The sequence below is a fragment of the Lithobates pipiens genome, unplaced genomic scaffold, assembly GCF_037356315.1.
Source record: "Lithobates pipiens isolate NorthernLeopardFrog02 unplaced genomic scaffold, aLitPip1_a1.2 Scaffold_22, whole genome shotgun sequence".
NCBI lineage: Eukaryota > Metazoa > Chordata > Amphibia > Anura > Ranidae > Lithobates > Lithobates pipiens.
Genome location: NW_027507784.1, coordinates 209,972,852 through 209,996,221, shown reverse-complemented (window position 1 = coordinate 209,996,221; position 23,370 = coordinate 209,972,852). Strand labels below are relative to the sequence as shown.

General features: G+C 45.6%; 1 protein-coding gene across 2 annotated transcripts in view; it reads left to right on the top strand.

Annotated features, from left to right (window-relative positions):
- Positions 1–23,370, top strand: part of USP7 (ubiquitin specific peptidase 7) — a gene marked incomplete in the record, with an annotated part of 508,930 nt that overhangs the window by 293,276 nt on the left and 192,284 nt on the right. For both annotated transcript variants that reach the window (XM_077448850.1, XM_077448849.1), the window contains 2 exon segments: positions 20,916–21,046; positions 21,327–21,461. In XM_077448850.1, the coding sequence (XP_077304976.1) occupies positions 20,916–21,046; positions 21,327–21,461 (266 nt within the window).

Here is a 23,370-nt window from a genome sequence, read left to right as displayed (position 1 = left end):
AAGCGGAGCTTGGCCCAGTATGGAGAATGGTCCGATAGGATCCTGGTGCCAAACCCGACCTCTTGTAAAATGTGGGATGAGGGTGGGGGACAGCATGATCATGTCAATATGCAACATTGCAGATTGGGAGGGGTTGAAACGGGAGTATGCTTTCATATTGGGGTATTTAAGTCTCCATGTGTCAGTCATGGCGAATTCCAACAGAAATTTGCCAAACCTGGTCAGTGAGGGCCAGGTCGGAGATGTGGGGGACTGGTGAAGTCTATCGAGATAGGGGTCTATGACTGCATTAAAATCTCCTAGCCAGATAGCCAACACCGTGGGGTGCTGTGACATGAAATCTATACCCTCTGTGAGAGCTGCAAAATGAAAGGGTGGAGGGATATAAAAGGCCAGGAGAAGTTGAAGGGCTCCCACAGTTGCGTGCAAAAATAGGAATCCCCCCTGCCGCTCCGACCGCAGTGTGTGTAATTGGAATTGGACAGTTTTGGCAATGAGGATGACAACACCCCTGGAATTATTCATGTAAGGGGCCTGGTATAGCCATCCCACCCACTGCTTTTTCAGGGACATCTGCAGCTGGCCCATCATGCAAGTCTCTACCAGCACAGAAATGTCTGCGTGTAGTTGTTTGAGGTGGTAGAGGACAGCTAGGCATTTGGGGCTGGCCCTCACTCCCTGCACATTCCATGTGATTAGTTTAAGAGTCGCCATCCCAGTAGCCTCAAAATTGTATGGTGCAGTTGGACCAACAGGGGGCAACCCAACCCCGCACACATGGGTAATATGCTTACAAGCCTACAGCAAAAGATGAGCACCGTCGTCCACCTCAGGGCAAAACCACTCACAGGGGTCCTGCAGCACCCTGCACCAAGAGGTGGACACACGAGCAACCAAGTCAGCACAAAACAGGATAAGCATTGCGTGCTATCGCATGTCAGACAATTCAAAAGTGAGATCATGCAAAACAATAAAAATAAAAGGCTGGCCAGGGAAACAAATCTTGCAAGAAACAGTGAGAAGCACATACACCTGTGTAAGAAGGCAGTGGAACTTCGTGGTGAAAAATCAGGTGCATTCTCTGGGGACAACGGAGATGAGCAAAAGTTAACTGGAGCTAGCATCCAGGGGCAGCAGGGAACAATGTTAGTCTGAGAGTGTAACTGCATAGTTCCAGATAATGAGTGGGGGGAATAAAGCATGTCTAGTTGGTGAGCATGGTAGTCCTGTACCAGTAAATCCCCATACACACTATCAGTTTTTCTGCTGAGTTTTTTCTTCAGGTTTACCAAAACCATGTAGTACAAGGGCCTGCCTGATTGCATACACATTGAAACTCCTAAGGTTTGACCTCATATTCTATGGTTTTGGTAAAGCTGAAGGAAAAACTCAGCAGAAAAGCTGATAGTGTGTATGGGGCTTAACTTGTAGTTGAATGGGACAAATGGAAACAACGGTGTCCACAGTTTGGGCCTTCAATAAGGGCGGCCAGAAAGGTCGGGGGAGAGGGAGAAAAAAATGCTGGCCGAGGCCTACTCACATTTTTTAGTGTTGCTGTCCTTTAAAGCAGGATATCATCCCTCGCCCAGCAGATGACTATGGTAGGGCGATTGCACCTATGGCGGTGCGTGGGCAGCTTCATTGCGCCTTTCTGCCACTGAAGCACTGCGGAGAGATCCTCAAAAAAAGTGGGCCTTGCCGTCCCGGGTGACCCGGAGGCAAGCTGGAAACATCGCATAGGCAAGGTGGTGATTGCGGAGTTGGCCCTTGGCTTTGGTAAACTGAGACCTTTTTTTCTGGACCTCAGCGGAGAAGTCTGGAAACACCGCGATGTGCTTGTCTCCGAATGGTATGTTGCCCTTCTCACGGGTGAGGAGTAGTAACGTGTTGCAATCCCGATAGTTCAACAGCTTTGCAATGACCGTGCGCGGCAGAGCTCCGAGAGGTGGAGGCCTCGAGGCCAGGCGGTGTGCACGCTCCACCATGAAGGTGGAGGAGAAGGCCTCCCTGCCATAGTTGGTAATGAGCAGGCGTTTGAGAAATGTGGTGGGGGTCGGAGCCCTCCAACCTCTCTGGCAGACCCACGAATCTAAGGTTGCATTGGCTGAGTCTATTTTCCATGTCGTCCTGTTTGCTCAGGACTACACTCAGTTGATGCTGTAGCTTCTCCGTGTATCCTGTAGAGGGGGGGATGTTGTCCTCCACCAACCCGTTCCTGCGTTCCGTCTCACCGACTGTCCCACAGCTTGTGGAGGTCTTGGCGGATGAGAGAAATGTCGACTTTGACCTCCTCAATCCTGGAGGTAAGGGTGGTCTGGCAGAGGGAGACAGCCTCCAAGATACGAGCCAGGTCTTCGGAAGGCGGAACTTCCTTGCCTGAGCTGGATGCGGCGCCATTTGTCTCGAGTGGGTCTGGGTCATCCACGCGGTATTTACCGAGTTTGGCAATCGCCCCTTGGGCTCTTTTTGGCTGCGACATGGGCACAAGATGTTCACCCTGAGGGGCCAGTAACTCGTACTGGAAAAGGAGGTGATGTTGGTCCCTAATGATTGGTAGTAGGATTATGTGCTGCCGGAGCTCTCACCCTGTGTGCCCTACGCCATGCAGCTTCAGGCCACACCCCAAGTGAATACACCCTTCACATTTTTGTGAATATTTTATTATATCTTTTCATGTGACAGCACTGAAGAAATTGCACTTTGCTACAATGTAAAGTAGCAAGTGTTCAGCTTGTATAACCATGTCTATTTGCTGTCCCCTCAAAATAACTGAGCACACAGCCATTAAGATCTAAATTGCTGGTAACAAAATTGAGTACACCTTTAAGTGAAAATGTCCAAATTGGGACAAATTGTCAATATTTAGTATGGCCACCATTATTTTCCCAGGACTTGAGATCACCAGAGCTTCAGTTTGCCACTGGAGTCCTCTTCCACCCCTACATGACGACATCACTGAGCTAATGGATGTTGGAGACCCTGCGCTCCTCCACCTTCCATTTGAGGATGTCCCACAGATTCCCACAAATTCTCAATAGGATCTTTACCCTCAGCTTCTTTAGCAAGGCAGTGGTCATCTTGGAGGTGTGTTTGGGGTTGTTAAAATACTGCCCTGCGGCCCAGTCTCCGAAGTATGCTTAAGTATGTTGCAGTACATGTTTGAATTCATGGTTCTTCAATGCACTGTAGCTCCCCAGTGCAGGCAACACTCATGCAGCCCCAGACCATGACACTTCAATCACCATGCTTGACTGTAGGACACTTGTCTGCACTCCTCACCTGGTTGCCGCCACACATGCTTGACATCATCTGAACTGAATAAGTTTATCTTGGTCTTAATCGGACCACAGGACATGGTTCCAGTAATCCATGTCCTTAGTCTGCTTGTCCTCAGCAAACTATTTGCGGGCTTTCTTGTGCATCATCTTTAGGCTTCCTTCTGGGAGAACAGCCTTGCTGACCAATTTGATGCAGTGTGTGGCGTATGCAGAACCTTTGCAGAAATGCTGGCAGCACTCATGCGTCTTTCCCAAAGACAACCTCTGGATATTACTCTGAGCACGTACACTCAACTTCTTTGGTCGACTATGGCATGGCCTGTTCTGAGTGGAGCCTGTTCTGTTACACTGCCGTGTGGTCTCGGTCACCGTGCTGCAGCTTAGTTTCATGGTCTTGGCAATCTTCTTATAGCCTAGGCCATCTTTATGTACTGCAGCAATTCTTTTTTTTTTTTTTTTTTCAGATCCTCAGAGAATGCCATGAGGTGCCATGTTGAATTTCCAGTGACCAGTATGAGAGAGTGAGAGCGATAACACCAAATTTTAACACATCTGCTCCCCATTCATGCCTGAGACTTTGTAACACTAACGAGTCGCATGACATCCGGGAGGGAAAATGGCTAATTGGGCCCAATTTGGACATTTTCGCTTAGGGGTGTACTCGCTTTGTTTTAGACATTAATGGCTATGTGTTGAGTTATTTTGAGGGGACAGCAAATTGACACACTTATACAAGCTGTACACTTTGCTACTTTACATTGTAGCAAAGTATAATTTCTTCAGTGTTGTCACATAAAGAAAATAGAAAATATTTACAAAAATGTGAGGGGTGTGCTCACTTTTGTGAAATACTGTATTATGTGTGTGTATAAAATTTTCTTTAACTTACACAAAAGTCAGCAATGGAACAAGACATGCATTAAGTGAATTGAGAGCGAAGCATGAAATCTACAACCGAAATACATTGAAAACTATGTAGCCACCAAAACACACAGATCCAAAAATCGAAGCTCCGTATCTATATCGTCATACATACATAGCGTACATCTTAAACATAATGTACATGCCAACATATAAGGTTTTAGTAGTATATAAAGTGATCTTATGCATGTCTAGAAACTCCAATGTGATCCACAGATGCAGATGGATAATAGATGGTAGATGAGACAGTACCTCCTCAGAAGAAACTGTCTATACTCGCATCAGGGAGCCTACTTGTTTTTAAAATGAGTTTTGTAGAGTATGAAATATCCCCTTTATAAGCTTTGTAGAAACTGTTCTGGCTTTAATCTGGGATTTGGGATATCAAGGGTTCTCCCATGAAGTGCAATGACCCAAAGCATGGATACACAAATGGTATGGGTGAGTCTGTCTGTAAAGTGAGGTATAGCTGAAATGGGAGCAAAGAGCAGACATTTGGCTATTGTTGGCCTAATAGGCCTGCCCACTATCGCTGACAAAACATCATCCATTTTTTACCAAACTGTATGTTGCTTCTCACAGGACTAAAAAAATATGAGAGAGAACTGGGGGAGGAACAACCTATAAAATGCGGCGCAACGGGAAAATATGGTGTGAAGTTTTACAGGGTTTAAGTACCATCTTGTGATAAGTCTTTGCATTTTCTCTGACCATAAGGGACCCTGTACATGTATGAAGGTTGGTCAAACATTAATTTTCCTCCCCTGTAAATTGGGATACAGGAGTTGATTTAATAAAACCGGTGAGAGCAAAATCTGGTGCAGCTGTGCAAAAAAAAAAAACACGATCGGCTTTCAGTGTTTTTTTTTTTTTTTTTTTTTTGGGGCAAAGCTATATTGTACAAGCTGCATTTAGAAGCTGATTAAGCTGCACCAGAATTTGCACACTCCAGTTTTAATAAATCAAACCCACAGTCTACTTCCCATTCATCCTTTTAGGACAATTTTATCTGGGAATCTGCATCACCACAATGTTGTGCCCTTAAAGAGTAAGTAAACCCTGATGAGTTTACTTCCTCTTTGATTCCCTGCATAGGTAAAGCATAATGGACTACTATGCATCGCATAGTAGTCCATTATGTGTCACTTACCTGACACAGGAGCCAGCGAAGTCACGGCTGTCCCCTGTAGTCCGGCGAATCCATCTTCTCGGTGGGTCTCGCTGCTCCGCCGCTGTAATTCGACAAAGCCGCGATGACGTCACTCCGCGGCGCGCTCAGTGCACCTGAGCACCGCTGTCTACGTGCCTGTCTTTCGGCAAATATCTCCTAAACCGTGTAGGGTCAGGAGATATTTCTTGGACCTACAGGTAAGCCTTAATCTAGGCTTACCTATAGGTCAAAGTTGGTTGTAAGGGTTTACAACCACTTTAACTAATGGTGGTTTGTTATATCATGGCTAGCTCTTAACTTCCTCAAAACCTGACCTTGTTTATTTTTCTCTTGTCTTTTTTTTTTCGCATTCTGCGTTAAAGAATGAATTGTATTTCCTATTGAATCCCTTTTGTATAGTCAATGCCTCATCACATTTGATACTCAACATCCAGAGATAATTGATCTAAAATAGGGGTCTCAAACTTGAGGCCCTCCAGCTGTTGCAAAACTAAAAGTCCCATCATGCTTTTGCCTGTGGTAGTCATGCTTATAACTGTTAGCCTTGCAATGCCTCATGGGACTTGTAGTTTTGCAACAGCTGGAGGGCCACCAGTTTGAGATCCCTGATCTAAATCATGAATGTAATTTTCATCACCCTCTATCAAATTCTTCAGTGCTGTGAATTAGTCTCCTGTATAATGACCAAGCAAAGTTGAAAACCAACGCTCATCTTTTGTTTTTCCATCATGCATCACTCTGAGGATGAGGTTGCGTGGAGAGAGTCACATCTTGCTTTAAATTCATCAGATTGTTTTTTTTTTTTTCTCAAGGCAAAAGCGAAGTCCCATAATCTTTCTGCTTCTGACAGTTGATAGGGTGATAAATTAAAGTGCATCTCCCACGCAGAGCCGCTTTCCATGGGGGCACTTGTGCAGGTGTGCTCCTGAGTTTTCCTGCATTAATTGATACAGACCGCAGGACTCAGCCCTGCCCCTGTCTCCCATGTCACTGGATTTGATTGGCAGCAGCAGGGTCGGGGGGGCTGCAGCAAATGGTTTTTCACCTTAATGCATTAGGGTGAAAAACCATGAGGGCTTACAATCCCTTTAATGTCTATTGCATTTTGTCTGTAGTTATTTATACAAACTGATTCATCCCCATTCATTTCTTTATACATGTACGGAGGCTAAGTTGTTCCAAAATCCTGACCGGACGTCATGTGACGTGATCAGGATTTTGAGGCGCTGCGCGCATCGCGGGGATCGTTGTTGCGGGGTGTCAGTCTGACACCCCGCAACTACGATCTCTGTAAAGAGTCTCCGATGGAGACTCTTTACCACGTGATCAGCCGTGTTCAATCACGGCTGATCACAGTGTAAATAGGAAGAGCCGGTGATCCCCCCCCCCCCCCCCGAGAATGCCCACACTGGACCACCAGGAATGCCCAGCACAAGGTATGCCACCCTAGACCACCAGGGATCCAGTCAGTGCCCACAATAGATGCGAATCAGTGCCCACAATGGGCATCACTGATGGGCATGCATTATTGTTTGGCACTGATTGGCATCCATTAATCCAGTATAAAACAATACAATGCCCGTCCGTGCTGCCTCATCAGTGCCCATCAGTGAAGGAGAAAACTTACTTATTTACAAAGTTTTGAAACTGAAACAAAAAAAAACATTTTTTTTTCTTTCAAAATTTTCGGTATTTTTTTATTTAGCAAAAAATAAAAACGGTAGAGGTGATCAAATGCCACCAAAAGAAAGCTCTATTTGTGGGAAAAAAATTATAAAAATTTCTTTTGGGTACAGTGTAGCATGACCACGCAATTGTCATTCAAAGTGCGACAGCGCTGAGAGCTGAAAATTGGTCTGGGCAGAAAGGTGTTTAAGTGCCCTGTATTGAAGTGGTTAAAAAAGCTCGATTAGAATTTTTGGGAATTGCCCCCTTGAGATTCAGTCCATCGCCTGTTTCATCCATCATAGTCTGCACTTTGTCCTAGATTTTCTATAACCACCTCTGTGCATGACACTGCTTCATATCTAGTCTCCCGATTCTATGTGGTCTTTCTCGCCTTGTACATTCCATTAATTATCTTATAATCATTTATTAGTGTTTCCCATTTGTGAATCATTCCCTTGTGACACTTGCAACCTCCTTCAGTGTGTGAATTTTAATTTCCTTGTTTAATCTATGAAAATCAATTGGAAAACGAAAAGATGCATTCAAATGGGTGTTCTCTTCTGTACGTGGTGTTTTCAAAAATGTCCCATTATTATGAATACATGTCCTGTTTTTATTCTTTACTTGAAATGCTGCATTGTCTCAAAGAGTAACTTTTTTCCCCATTTACATACTTAATCTCTCCAGGTACTCCTTAAGTTCCTTGGCTTTGTTCTGGAACAGTTTATGGGAGACCAATTTAGAACCCTGTGCAAATAAAGCTTTAATATCTTCATATCCATTGTAATTCCTTTCACCTAGCAACAAGGGCATCATATCATCACAGGGCAGCACAGTGGTGTAGTGGTTAGCACTCTCTCCTAGCAGTAAGAAGGGTCGCAGGTTCGAATCCCAACCATGACACTACCTGCCTGTAGTTTGCATGTTCTCCCTGTGCCTGCGTGTGTTTCCTTCGGGTACTCCGGTTTCCTCCCACAATCCAGTTAATTGGCTTCTGTCCAAAATTGGCCCTTGGATTGTGGGCTCCTTGAGGGTAGGGACAGACGTGTGCAATGTACAGGGATAGGGACAATTGTAGACACTCAGGTTGAACTGGATGGACTGGTGTCTGGGAGAATCAATTGTGAAGGATCTGGGTGCTTTGGTTTATCATAAGCTTAATATTGGCATGCAATGCCGAGCTACGGTTTCCAAAGCGAGCAAAATGCTTTCTTGCATTAAGAATTTTACCCCTATGCAGATCATTAGTAAGACCTCATCAGCAATATGCAGTTCAGTTTTGGGCCCCAGTTCACAAAAAGAATATCGGGGAACTTGAGGGTACTGAGAAGAAAAGGGGCATGGAGGAGTGAATCTATGGGGCTAGATTACAGGAAATGAATTTATTCCCTCTTAAGAAGAGGAGATTAAGAGGGTGTATGATCCAACATGTATAAATACATAAGTGGTCCATATAGTGAACTTGGTGTTGCATTATTCACTTTGTCATCCTCGAGGACTAGGGAGTGTTCTTTTTGTCTAGTGTAAAAGGACACCCCGTCTGGTAGGATTTTTTTTTTCCCCCTACTGGAGCAAATTGGATCGTGCTTGCTGTTTTTTTTGGCCTTCCTCTGGATCAATTGTGTATATAGAGTTGTATGATTTATTTTATTTTATTTTTTGCCCCTTTTATTGGTTGAACTGAAATGACTTGTCTTTTCTCAACCAGACTATGTATATATGAAATAAAGAACATAAGAAGCGCCACTATCTGGCCACTTTGAGTGACCCAGGAATCGTATGATCAGTGTTGACAAAGCTGTTATGAATGGCCCAAAGCTGTCATAAGCTACTTGGGCCAATTGCATCACCCTGTACCATGTAATTAGCTGTAGCCAATCACTAGTAATCATAGCTGTCATGATTGTTCAAAACATTGCTGTTACAGTGACAATCATTGTAACGGCAATCAAAGTGTGCGTAGTTAAAAAAAAAAAAAAATCCTTGATTACTCTGCCAGAGTTTTAGTAATTGAGACTAAACTACTCGGATGAAAGAATGTAAAACAAATTCGTAAAGAAAAAAATGATAAAGTAAGTTTAAAATCATTTGTATTTTTAACATACTATCACCTGTAGGTATCCATCATCACTGTCACACCAGTCATGATGATGTACTGCACTGGTCAAAGTATAAACAAAGACATTAGAATAACCACCTCAAATAAACTTGCCTTGCCTTTTAAATACTTACAACTGAATATAGAAAACCGTATATGTGGGCGCTCCCAACCACAAAGCGCTTGAGGGCACAGGTGAAAAAATTGCAGTTATTGAACGCAAATCAGTAAAATAAAAATAACCAGTCTGTGGGCAACTGTTTAAAAAAAACCTTCAAGCAAAGATCCTCAAACAATATATCTAACGAACCGCGCTCCTACATCTTCACTTAAAGTGATTGTAAAGGATCGTTTATTTAAAACTGACGCCATATCTCACTGTAAAAAGAACAGATCATGCCATATTCCTATTACATGGGATGTTTACATTCCTTGTAATAGGAATAAAAGTGAGCAAATTTTTTTTTTTAAGTGTCAAAGCAAAAAAAATAAGTAACAATAAAAAAAAAATCATGCGCCACTGTCCCCGTGAGCGTAGAAGCGAACACATATATAAGTCCCACCCACATATGAAAACTGTGTTCAAACCACAAATGTGAGGAATCGGCACGAATGTTGGCGCACGAAAGCAATAATTCTAGCCCTCTAACTCAAAACGTAACCAGTAAAAATAAAAATTTAAAGCGTTGCCCTATGGGGATTTTTAAGTATCAAAGTTCCATGAGCATCTGCAATTTTGAAAAGTGACATGTTGGGTATCTATTTACTCTGCATAAATAGATCTTCATCTTTCACATTATGCAAACAAATTGGGCTAACGTGTTTTCATGCATCAGGGGACACAGAGGCATAGTAGTTACTATGTGGGTTTATATGGGAACCGACAGGTGATGCCCTTAAGTCAAGATGTGTACTCCCATATATAACTCCTCCCATTACTGGGAGTCCTCAGTTTTTTTTCGCCAATGTCTAAGGTCTTGGTCACTAGTAAAGATGTTCTGTGCTGAGCTCCACTGGAAGCAATCCTTGCTGGAGGTAGCCATGCTTAACGGATCCGTTCTGATGTCTTTTCCTGGACTAAATGAATGGTACCCGGGCCTCGTGTCCGAAGAAACACGGTTTTGCTTGCGAACGCTTCTCTTTAGAGAGCTGGGCCCTGGTATCCTGTACTTTTTTTGGTAGTAAGGCCATAAAGTTTTTACTGGCAGGGTGCTGTCGCAGGTCCAGGATTGTGGGTAACCTGAGGTTCCTCAGTTCTCGAAGGTTTCCTAAAAGGTCTCGGAGCCCACCGTGAAGGGTGAAGATTGGGTCTTTATCTCTAAAACCCTGCTGTGAGGAAAAGGTAAGGGAGATTTTCTCAGGAATTTATCCTCCTATGTATAATGTTGTCATGTCTGTGTCACCACTGGGGGCTGTATTGAGCACTCACCTGACGCTGGAAAAAGCACAGAAGCCTTCATTCTCCTCTCCTCCAGCCGCAACAGATCCTCCGGTAAGAAGGGGGATCTGGTCTCCTTTTTCCGCTTCGGGGGACAGGATGCCTTTAAAAAAAAAAAGGGGGGGGGGGTCGGTCAGACGGCAGCTGCTCAGCAGGGGATTTACCTCCCCCCCCCCATGCTGCAGATGCCGCTCGCGCGGGAAAGCACTTCACTTTGAAAAGGAAGGGGCGTGGCTAACGGCATCAGATGCCGGCCACACGCACAGGAAGTGATTTAAGCACTGTGTGTGTGTATAGCTGCTGCCTGGCTGTGGAGGGACAGAGCAAAGAGGTTGGCTGGATCAAGTTTGGTGACACAGGCATTTCCCTTTGATACATTGTACTGTAAAGAGGCTAGGATTAATAGCAGCTATTGCGCTGTACTATAGCCTAGCAGTTTACATCCTTTTGCTGGTAGTGCTTCTGCTTTGTGTTTTAAAGCTATGGGTGGCAAAGGGAGGTTCTAAAAGGTCAATGGTTACACAACAAACTAAAACCATTTCATAAAGAATGTCATCTTCTTCTGAGAGTGTTGCGGCCGGTCAGATTGAGCAGTCAAGGGAAACTGGTTACAGTCACGCAATACACTTTAGCCCCTGAGTATGTCACACGAGAGGTTTTGTCTTCGACCATTGCTGGTTTGGAAAAAAAGATTGATTGCTATCTCTTATATTCACCGACCGACACAGCTCCTCTCTGTAATAAAATGGGTTGTTAGCCCTATCACTGGAGATTACTAGGCAAAGTTGTAATACAACACTTAAGAACTTAAGTTCCGCCCAGGGGAGCGGTCCCTTGGGCTACAATCCCCACACTCTGACCTAGCAGCCTCAGGTTTATTTTGCCTAGTGAGGAGATAGACCTAGGAACCCTGCGGGCCCATAGGTCCGTGTTTTTTTTTGATGCGGAAGCTTGGCCTTTTGTGCAAGATGAATGATCCTGTGATCTTCTATCAACAGTCGGCTGGGTGACAGGCTGGTTCACTTATCCTTGTAGTCTCCCCAGTCCGGCCATCGAGCGTGTGCAGGTCGCAGCTACGGCTCTGCAGGCAACAACATACCTCAACTCCAGAGGTGGTCGGTGAGCTTTTATGCTCCGGGGCATACATATGACCGGGCTACTGATGTCTGCGTCACAGTATGCCAGGCCAGTAACCTTCCCTGTACTGATCAGGAGTTGGCTACAATGTAATGTTTCCCAGCTCTTTAGGACTGGCAAGTATAACGCTCCCTGTCTCGGCAGGGTTGAGCAGCTGGGCATTCCCTGCCCTCTTATCTCCCCGGTCCCTAGCTCCCCTCTTCCCCCCCCCCCCCCCCTCACGGGGGGGCTGTGCATGGATGCTGAGCTGTGTGCCCCTGGGCTCTCACCTTGGTTCTGGCTGTACTGGGGTGCCTGGGTCCTGAGGTGCTTTAATCCCAGGAGGTGTCTTAGGGTTGCCCGTGTCGGTGCAGCGCTGTCTGCCACATGTTTTTCTGCCTCTCATGGCGCTGGCTGGTGGCCATTTTCAGTGTGGGCAAGGGAGAGCATGCTTCAGGCGGCCATTTTCCCAGTGATTTCCTATTCAGGACACTGGCGACCATTTTCTTGAAGCTGGACCACGTTTTTTGTGCTCTAGCAGCAGCTTCCTGTGCCCTCAGCTTCCTGTTTTGTCATCAGAGCGCTGGGAGGCTTTCTATGTAATCTGGACATGTTTTTCAGATCGCTCAGCGATCATTCACCGATCGCTCTGACGGACTGCCACCGACACAGCTTTGATCCCTCTGCATCTGGGAGCGCTAGGAGTCTACAGGCACTGCTGTATATAGCGTGGAACTACTCAGGGCGGTGAGTCCGGCAAGTTAGAACCCCTCAGTCAAGGGCAGCAAGGAGGGTGGGACTGTCTAAGTCCCCTTTGGGGTGCAGACAGGGTAGGCTCAGCATGGCTTCAGAAACTGCTGTTTCTTCCCCCGAAATCCAGGCAACTGCAACCGGGTCACCTGCGGATAGTGCAGTCCCCATGGACACCCTGACGGCGGTCCTCAATTCGTTCATTTGCCAAGATAGAGGCGGTGCGTGGGAAGAAAGGTGCTAAAAAGCTGAGGAACCACGCCTTAGGCAAGGGCCCTCTTTTTCCGCTCACAAACTGCTTTTTCGCCGCCCGGAGCTTCGACAAAACGTCCCCAGCCTGACAGGACCCTCACGGACGGTCAAAAACGTCCCTGGAATCGCAAGCCTGCAAATAAAAGTGCTACCACATGAAGGTTTGCCCCCACTCTGGTCTCGGGTGGGGGGGTTGCCTTGGGGTGTTTGAAGCCCGGTGGTCCTCCCGGTTATCCGACCAATGGGTCTGCGATCTGATTTCCACAGGCTACAAGATAGTTTCTCTTTGCCACCAAACAGATTCTTCCCCTCCAACATACCCGTATCCCCGGTTTAATGGGAGGCCCTCTTGGGGGTGGTAAGGGATTTGCTGAATCGCGGGGTGATTGTTCCGGACTCGGGACGCTTCCAGGGATTCTACTCAAATCTGTTTGGACGTACCCCCTTTTTTTTTCTTGGGAACCACAAACTTGGACTTAAAAGCCCTCAATTACTTTGTGAAAGTGCAGAGGTTCAGAATGGAATCAGTTTGCTCAGTAGTCGCTGCGCTCCATCAAGGGGACTCCTTGGCGTCCTTAGACATCCAGGATATGTACATGCACATACCCATATGCCTTCGGCATCAAAAGTTTCTGCGTTTTGCAGTCGGGGACGGCCATTACCAATTTGTGGCTCTTCCCTTTGGTCTGGCTTCGGCCCCCCCCCTGTCTTTACCAAGGCACTCTCTCCAGTATTGGCGTGCTGTGACCGTGGGCTACCTAGATTAGAGCATCTTCCTCCTCAGAATTAGATGAGGATGTGGCGATCACCATGCAGACCCTGCAGGAATTTGGGTGGCTGTTGAACCTAAAGAAGTCGGTGATTGTACCAAACCAGTGTCTGGAGTACCTAGGTTTACTGTTGGACTCCAGGGAAGCAAGAGTTTTTCTCCCTTCAGACAAATTGCAGACTCTCTCAAATCTGCGGTCAAATTACTGATGAACCGCAAGTGGTCGTCGCTCCGGTTTTGCATACTAGTACTGGGACTCATGGTAGCCTCCTTCGAGGCAGTACCTTACGCCCAGTTCCACACCAGAGTTCTGCAGAAGGTGATCTTGTCAAAATGGACAAATCTCAGTTATCCCTAGATCGGCAGATCCAGGTGAGCCAGCCAGTCAGGGACTCATTGATCTGGTGGTTGAGGTCCCCGGTGATTCAGTCCGGAGAATCGTTCCTTCCTGTGAAATGGACGGTGATCACTACGGACGCCAGTCTATCCAGCTGGGGTGGAGTGATGAGGGTTCAGTCGGCTCAGGGCCTCTGGTTCATGGAAGAATCAGAGTTGCCGATAAATTTGCTCGAATTGAGAGCTATCAGGCTGTCTCCACACATGGTCGATGAGTCTTCAAGGGCTCCGATCCGGATACAGTCAGACAACGCCACGGCTGTGGCGTACGTAAATCACCAAGGGGGAACAAGAAGCTCAGCCGCTGTACGGGAGATCGCTCGCATACCTTGGTGGGCAGAGCTACACATACTGGCCCTGTCGGCCATTCACATCCCGGGAGTGGAGAACTGGTAGGCGGACTATCTAAGCTGCCAGATGCTGGACCCAGGAGAATGGGCGTTGCATACGGAGACCTTCAGGCTGCTGTGCCTGAAGTGGGGCACACCAGCTGTTGGCCCCGTGGGATCATTACCAGCTGATCTACGCTTTTCCTCCACTGAAACTGTTGCCATGTCCGCTTCGCAGAGTGGAAGCCAAGGGGATCTCAGTAATACTGGTTGCCCCGGATTGGACTCAGCGTCCTTGGTATGCAGACCTGGTGCCTCTGGTGGCAGACGCTCCCTGGCGACTGCCGTTGCGAGAGGACCTATCTCAAGGTCCAATTCTCCATCCTGCTTTACCATCGCTGGCTTTAACGGCATGGCTATTGAGAGCCTGGTGTTGAGGAACCGGGGTCTGTGGGATTCAGTGATTCCAACAATGTAGCGGGCACGGAAATCTTCTTCTCTGAAGATATACCGTCGTACCTGGGAGGCCTACATTTCCATGTGTGGCATCCGCGCTCCTTTTCCATATCCAGGATCCTGCTGTTTCTCCAGCAGTTAGTGGACCAGAGATTGGCATTAAGCACCATCAAAGGGCAAATCTCAGCCTTAGCTGTCCATTTTTTCATTTTTATTTTTTTTTCCAACTACCCCTGGCATCGCACTCTTTAGTACCTTCGTTCAGGGGGTACGACACGTAGTCCCTCCGGTGCGTCCACCGTTACCCCCATGGGATTTGAACCTGGTGTTGGCGCTTCAAATATCGCCGTTTGAGAATATCAGGGAGATTCCTCTTTTGACCCTTTCCCAGAAAGTGGTCTTTCTAGTTGCCATCACCTCGGCCAGGAGGGTTTCCGAATTGGCGGCCTTGTCCTGCAAGTCGCACTATCTGGTTATCCACAGAGATAAGGTGGCTTTTCATATCAATGAGGAAATTGTATTACCATCTTTGTGTCTTTAGCCGAAGCACCCTAAGGAGGTGGCCCATCACGCTTTTGGCGGTCTCGTCGGCCACCATTTCCAGGTGGATCAGACAGATTGTAGTACAAGCCTATGCCTTGAAGGGGCAGGTGCCCCCCTTTCCGGTCACGGCCCACTCCGCAAGGGCAGTCGGAATGTCTTGGGCCTTTCCGACACCAAGCGTCGGGTGTGTAAGGCGGCGACCTGGTCGTCTGTCCATACATTTACCAAGTTTTACAAGGTAGACGTCAGTGCATCGGCTGATGCCTGTTTTGGCCGCAAAGTTTTGCAGGCAGCCGTGTAGTTGCAATTGAATATGCAACCAATATTTTTTCCTGGTTTTTCGAAAAAACGCAGTACTGTTTTTATATTTAATGCACTGTTGCATTACTTCCGCAGTTGGCTGCGGTCTTGGGGATCACTCCTGTTGAGGATACCCTGTTTTGTGGTGGTTTTCCACTCACTGTTTTTTGTGGGTTTAGTTTCACTAGTTCCCACTTGCCATGGTGGATGAAGTTTTTATGCTGTTTTTCCCACCCCTCATTTGGTACTGCTTGGGGACGTCCCATTTTGTTAGAGAGGAGCTGTCGGTGAATATAAGAGAAAATAGGATTTTTTTTGTACTCACTGTAAAATCCTTTTCTCTGTAATTCACCGACCAACACAGCACCCGCCCTCCTTTTCTCTTTAAGTTATACTGCTTGTTGACATACTGAGACTAGGGCAGAGTGTGGGGATTGTAGCCTAAGGCACCGCCCCCCTGGGTGGAAATAAAGTTCTGAAGTGTTGTATTACACCTTTGCCTAGTAATCTCCAGCGATAGGGCTAACAACCCTTTTTGTTACAGAGAGGAGCTGCGTCGGTCGGTGAATATAAAAGAAAGTTAAATTGTTTTGCAAAGGGGTCAAATGCTTATTTCACTCATTAAAATGCAAATCATTTTAGTACTTGGTGGAAAAACCCTTTTTGGCAACCGCAGAGGTCAGACATTTCTTGTAGTTGGCCATCAGGTTTGCTCACATCTCAGGAGGGATTTTGTCCCACTCCTCTTAGCAGATCCTCTCCAATTCAGTAAGGTTACGAGGCTGACGTTTAGTAACTTGAACCTTTAGCTCCCTTCACATATAAACATATTTTGTTAGAGAGGAGCTGTGTCGGTTGGTGAATTGGAGAAAATAATTTTATGGTGAGTACAAAAAATCCTATTTTTATCCCTCCATAGTAGGGTGAAACGTAGCAGATCCCCATCTAGTGCTCAAGACCCTCTTTTGGAGGTTCAGGAGGCTAGGGATCAGGTAGATCTTCCCAAAGATTTGGAAGATACTGGTTTATCCTCTTTGGAGGATCCTAATATAGGAGTAACATCACAAGACAGGTTGCTTGTGCACTCTTAGTAAGTTGTTTGTTTCAACCTTTTTGCTGCCTGCAGCGCAGGCTCTTGATGATCCCACCTCTAAATTGGGATCATTAAAACCTCCTCCATCTGGGGATGACTTTCCTATTCATGCATGGCTCAGGAAGCTTATGTATGCTGAATGTGAACATCCGGATAAACAATATTATCCTCCTAAGATTCTCCACACTTTATCCTATGGAAGAGGACTACTATAAGAAATGGGGGGGGGGGGGGTGGGGGGGTCCAGCGATGGCCTCAGTGAATAAATATCTCGCATGTCTGGAGATATAGGTAATGCACTAATGTTAAAGGATCCAACAGATAAAGTTGGAGCTTCTTTCTAAAAGCCATATGGCTTTAGCAAGTTCAGTAGCGCAGCCGGTTCTTGCCACAATTGGCATATCCCAGTCCATTAAGGAACAGTTTGAGGAGATGCTTAAAGTTTTGCCTGTTGAACAGGCCCAACATTGCGCTGATTTATCAGACGCACTGTTTCCCAGCTGCTGCTATGAGACATTCTATCATTCAAATCTCACGGCTTATGTTTGGACTAGTGCATTCTCGCAGAATTATATGGCTGAAAAGTTGGTCAGCCGAAGCACCGTGTAAAAAGCTCTTACCCAATTACCATGAAAAGAGAAACTGGCTATTTGGAGATGATTTGGATAAATACCTACAAAAGATCTCGAATGGCAAAAGCTCCCTTTTACCAGTAAAGAATAAATGCAAACATTTCTCCTTTTAAGCGTGCTTCTTCTCCTGTGCCAGGGGCATCAGCGTCTAGGCAGTCTCAACGGCCTCAACCATCAGGTTCAAGGGGAAAACCCCAAGGTCAGCACCAAGGTCAGAAGAGCTCATGGGGCAGAAAGCCCACAAAACAGAATGCTAAAGCCTCTTTATGAAGTAGCGCCCCCGCTTGCTCGAGTGAGGGGAAGGCTCCTGCAATTTTCAAGGATCTGGCAGGAAGAATATCGAGACAGATGGGTGGCTTCTGCTTTTTATCTAGGTTACAAACTAGAGTTCTGAGATTTTCCATCTCCTCGGTTTCTAAGGTCAAATGTTCCCAAGGACCCAGAGAAGACTGCTCTCTTAGCGCTTGATCATCTATTATCCAAGTCGGTGATATCTCAGAGGTTCCCTTAGAGGAACAGGGCACAGGTTTTTATTCAAACCTTTTTACGGTTCCAAAACTAGTCTAGTTCTCAAAGATCTGAATCGGCACTTGAACATCCGATCCTTTTGCATTGAGTCAATTCCGGTCGGTTGTTGCCATCCTCCGAGGGGAGTTCTTGGCTTCTATCGATATCAAAGAAGCATATCAACACGCGCCAATATTTCCCGCTTAACAGAAATTTCTGTGCTTTGAAATATTCTGGCACCTCCTCTAGCCAGATTAAGGGCTCAAGGGATAACGATCCTAGCCTACTTAGACAATCTGCTTTTAATCATTTAGTTTCAGGTGTAAACCACAGTCTGGCCACAACTGTAAACTACCTGGAATCTCTAGGCTGGATTTTCAAGGAAATTACAGTACTTGGGTCTGGTCATAGATACCATACAGAAAATGGTATTTCTACCTCAGACCAGAATCCGTTCCATTGAAGAGCTAATTCAACTAATCAAAGCAAAGAAAAAGCCTTCCATTTGGTTGTGCATGAGATTGTTGGGAAAAATGGTGGTCTCCTTCGAGGCTGTCCCTTTTACGCGCATTCAAGACTGCTACAGAACACAATCCTGTTGCCCTGGAACAAGAAGGTTCAGGCCTTAGATTTTTTCAGTTGCCTGGCTCCCGACGTGGTGGTTGGTATCCAGCAACCTCCAAAAGGGGAAATTGTTTCTACCAGTCTCCTGGAAAGTGGTGACGACTGATGCCAGCCTTCTAGGCTGGGGAGCAGTCCTGGAAGAGGATTCTGTCCAGGGGAGATGGGCCAAATTGGAAATTTTGGAGATTTGGGCGGTTCATCTGGCTCTAAAGTCCTGGACGGTCTGACAGGGAGACTGGAGGGACTGTCCCATCAGGATTCAGTCCGACAGTGCCACGGCTGTGGCTTACATCAATCACCAGGGGGGCACGAGCAGTCGTTCAGCCCAAAAAGAAGTGAATCATGTCCTGACTTGGGCACAACACAACGTCCCTTGCCTATCGGCAATATTCATTCCAGGAACAGAAAATTGGCAGGCAGACTACTTGAGGCGCCAACCATTTTTTCCGAGGGGATGGTTTCTTCACCCCAACATCTTCCTAGCAATGTCAGAGATGGGGTACTCCGGACGTGGACCTGTTCGCATCCAGATTCAACAAGGTTGACAACTTTGTCGAACAGGGGATCCGCTATCTTGCGGAACAGACACATTAGTCTTCCCATGGGATCAGTTTTCTCTGATCTATGCGTTTCCTCCACGTCTTCTTCGCAGAATCAAGCCCGAACAAAAGGAGGTGATTCTGGTGGCCCCAGCATGGCCCAGAAGATCTTGGTTTGTCGAGATCATTAAGATGACAGTAGGAGTCCCTTGGACTCTGCCATTATGGCCAGACTTTTTCGCACAAGGTCCGGTATTCCATCCTACCTTACAGTAACTAAATTTAACCGTTTGGCTATTGAGGCCCACATTCTAAAGGATTGTGGGTTGTCTCCTTCGGTAGTGTCTACCTTGATGCCAGGAAGCCGCCTTCCAGAGTCATTTACTATAGAGTCTGGAAGGCAAATGTTTCCTGGTGTGGATCCAGGGGTTGGCACCCCAGGAAATATGTCATATGTAATCCCATTTGATTTCGTGCAAATGGGATTGGAAATGAAGCTGGCCTTGAATACTATCAAGTGCCAGATCTTGGCCTTGTCAATATTAGCCTCTGGCTTCTCACTCTTTAGTGTGTAGCTTTGTTCAGGGGTAACACGGATCAATCCCCCTATCAAGGCACCTCTAAATCCTTGGGATTTAAACTTGGTATTATCGGCTTTGCAGGAACAGCCTTTTGAACCTTTAAGTGAAATTCCCATGGTTCTTTTGACTAGAAAGATAGTCTTTCTGGTTGCCATTTCTTCTGCTAGAAGAGTATCAGAACTAGCGGCTCTATCTTGTAAAGAGCTATAATCTGATCATGCATAAGGATAAAGTGATGTTACGTCCTCATCCTGAATTCTTACCAAAGGTGGTGACAGGTTTTCACTTAAACCAAGATATTCTTCCTTCTTTCTTCCCAGAGCCTCAATCTAGGGAAGAAAAGGCACTACATTCCCTTGATGTAGTGAGAGCGGCCGGAGTGTAAAGGCGACCGCTCAGGTTCGTAAAACATGTTTTATTCGTACTTCCAGATGGTCCAAAAAGTGGACAGGCAGCGTCAAAATCCACTATTTCCAAGTAGATTTGTCAAGTCATTATTCAGGCTTATGGTTTAAAGAAGAAAATGCCTTCTTTTTATGTTAAAACACACTCAATCAGGGTGCATCATCAGGCCTCTATTGCTCTGATCTGTAAGGCCACAACTTGGTCTTCGATTGATATGTCTACCAGATTTTATCAAATCGATGTTAAAGGTCATGAGGATATTGCCTTCGGATGCAGTGTACTGCAGGCTGCAGTATGAGTCTTCAGTTGCCATTGCTATGGGACATCCCACGTAGTAACTACTGTGGCTCTGTGACCCCTGATGTATGAAAAGCAAACAGGATTTTTAAAACGGCTTGCCTGTAAAATCCTTTTCTTTGATGTACATCAGGGGACACAGAGGTCCTTCCCTTCTTATTATACACTTGTATTGCTTGGCTACAAAACGGAGGAGTCCCAGTAATGGGAAGGGTTATATAGGAGAGTACACGTCTTGCCTTAGGGGCGTGCCAGTGTCATCACCTGTCTGTTCCCATATAAACACACATAGTAACTACTATGGCTCTGTGTCCCCTGATGTACATCAACGAAAAGGATTTTACAGGTAAGCCGTTTTAAAAATCCTGATTTTTTTTGTGGGGGGGGGGGGTTGGGGCAAAAAATTGCCGCGCAAATACCGTGCGCGATAAAAAGTTGCAACAACCTCCATTGTATTCTCTAGGGTCTTTGCTAAAAAAAAAAAAAATGTTTAGGGGTTTAGGTTATTTTCTAGAAAAAAAAAATTATGAATTTTACATGTAGGAGAGAGATGTCAGAAATAGCCTGGGTGCGAAGTGGTTAAAACGTAATCAAACATGAGCTTTATTCTACCTGAGCCTGTACAATTGGGGTTTTGGAAGATGTGCAAGCTAGTGTGTGTGAGCATTCTCAGTAATTTCTAATTGCAGATTCATCTGAAATCTATTTAACCCTTATTGTGCTATATATGTAACAGATTATCTCTTTGTTAGGTGAGGTTTTGCAGCCTGTCACAGATCATGATATACCCCAGCAACTTGTCGAGCGGCTACAAGAAGAAAAGAGGATTGAAGCTCAAAAGCGAAAAGAACGCCAGGAAGCTCATCTCTACATGCAAGTGCAGGTTAGACCAATGTTTGCGTGTAGTCTATAGCATCTGTGTGTGAGCATGTACAGTTCTTAAGATTGCTTGCAAAAATAAGTAGTTTCATTCTATTCCTACACTCAAAACATGTATACCTCGCTACACATGTGCCTAGAATACACAGAAAAGCTGTGGGTTAAAATGTTTTTATTAAAAAATGGACAATTCAAAGATTCTAAGAAGTGTTGTAATATCTCAAAATTTGTTATAGATGAGCATGTTTTAAAATGTATTAAAATTTAGCATTTTTATTCCTTAGATTGTTACAGAGGACCAGTTCTGTGGACATCAGGGCAATGACATGTATGATGAGGAGAAAGTTAAATACACTGTGTTCAAAGTATTAAAAAACTCCACCCTGGCTGAATTTGTTCAGAATCTTTCACAAACTATGGTAAGCTAGCCTTCCATGTATTTGGGGAGAAACTCCTACATAAAACAAAAACCTTTAATTTTTGCATTCTATGCTACACTTTACTAAAAACCAGTAATGTAAATGCTAATTTTCTAAATGGCTTGAAGTTGTTGAGCCACGGGTCTGAGGCGTGCCTCTGTGTGTATTATGGGCACTTAGAGTGAGACTCGGGAGCGAGCATGCACCAGTGCTTCCAGAGCAAGCTGCTTACTGTTGGGGGCACTCGGTGACCTGAAGGCGGATCGGGGCTGCTCTGTGCAAAACCACTGCACAGAGCGGGTAACTGACAAGTTTTTTTTCTGATCTCTGGTGGAAATCATGTGGGTAACTTATTAATACTGGGCAAGATGGCATCTGGAGCAGCTGTGCATGGCCACAAATCAGCTTCTATCTTCAGCTTGTTCACTCACGCTTTGAAAATGAAAGATCAAAGCTGATTGGTACCATGCCGTGCTCCAGTTTTCATGAATGTATCTACTAGGTTGTGCACAGGCTTATGATCAATCTCCTTTACCATTGTCACCCACCAAACTGATTCAGACCTGCCCTGGAAATACTTTGTAACACGCTTGATGGTTTTCATGCTTGTTCTTGCAACCTCTGCATTCTTCTTCTTGCACATTAAATTGAAAGCATCGCTATCTTCCCCCCTCCAAAAAAAAAATGCAGTAGTGCTGCTCTCTCTCCTCACTTTAATGATGTCCTGCTACACAACCTTTAGTGGAGTAAAGCTGCACTGTGATCTAACCCACATCCTTTGCTTCCTGATGGGCGAGTCATATGCGTGACGGACAGCTATGCATGGTTTGGGGGAAGAAGCTAAAGCTTGGTGCACACTAAGGATTTTTATTTTCTTACATCAGGGGACACCGAGTCATAATAGTTACTATGTGGCTTATAGGGCCACTGATAGGTGTTGGACACTGGCACGCCCTAAGGCAAGAAGTGTACTTCCTCTATATTCCCTCCCACTACTGGGAGTCCTCAGTTTTTTTGCCAGTGTCTAAGGTGTTGGTCATGAGTAAAGATGTGCTGTGCTGAGCTCCACTGGAAGCAATCCTTACTGGGGCTAGCCATGCATCATCAGGCCTCTATGGCTCAGATCTGTAAGGCCGCGACTTGGTCTTCGGTTCATACGTTTATCAGATTTTATCAAATCAATATTAAAGGTCATGAGGAAATTGCCTTTGGGCGCAGTGTACTGCTGGCTGCAGTATGAGTCCTCTGGCCTCCTGTTTTTTGTTGTCTCCCTCCCTTCAGTTGCTATTGCAATGGGACATCCCACAAAGTAATGACTATGGCTCTGTGTCCCCTGATGTAAGAAAAGAAAACAGGATTTTTAAAGCGGCTTACCTGTAAAATCCTTTTCTTTTATGTAAATCAGGGGACACAGAGGTCCCTCCCTTCTTATTATACACTTGTATTGCTTGGCTACGAAACTGAGGACTCAGGAGGGGTTATATAGAGAGTACACGCCTTGCCTTAGGTGAGGGACACTGGCACGCCCCTATCGGTGGCCCTATAACCCACATAGTAACTACGATGGCTCTGTGTCCCCTGATGTAAGAAAAGGATTTTACAGGTAAGCGGTTTTAAAAATCCTGTGTTAGTTGTGTGTTTTTTTTTTTTTCTTTAACATATCACCCCCCCCCCCCCCTCCCTAATTTTCCACAAAATTTTACAAATCGTACCCCATAGGGATGTAGAAAGTTTGTTTGAAATCTTAGCAAATTTTTTGAAAAAAATCACAAGTACATAAGTATTCACAGCCTTGGCCATGATGCTCAAAATTTAGCTCAGGTGCATCCTGTTTCCACCAATTACCCTTGAGATGTTGCTACAACTTTGAGTCCACCTGTGGTAAATTCAGATCATTGGACATGATTTG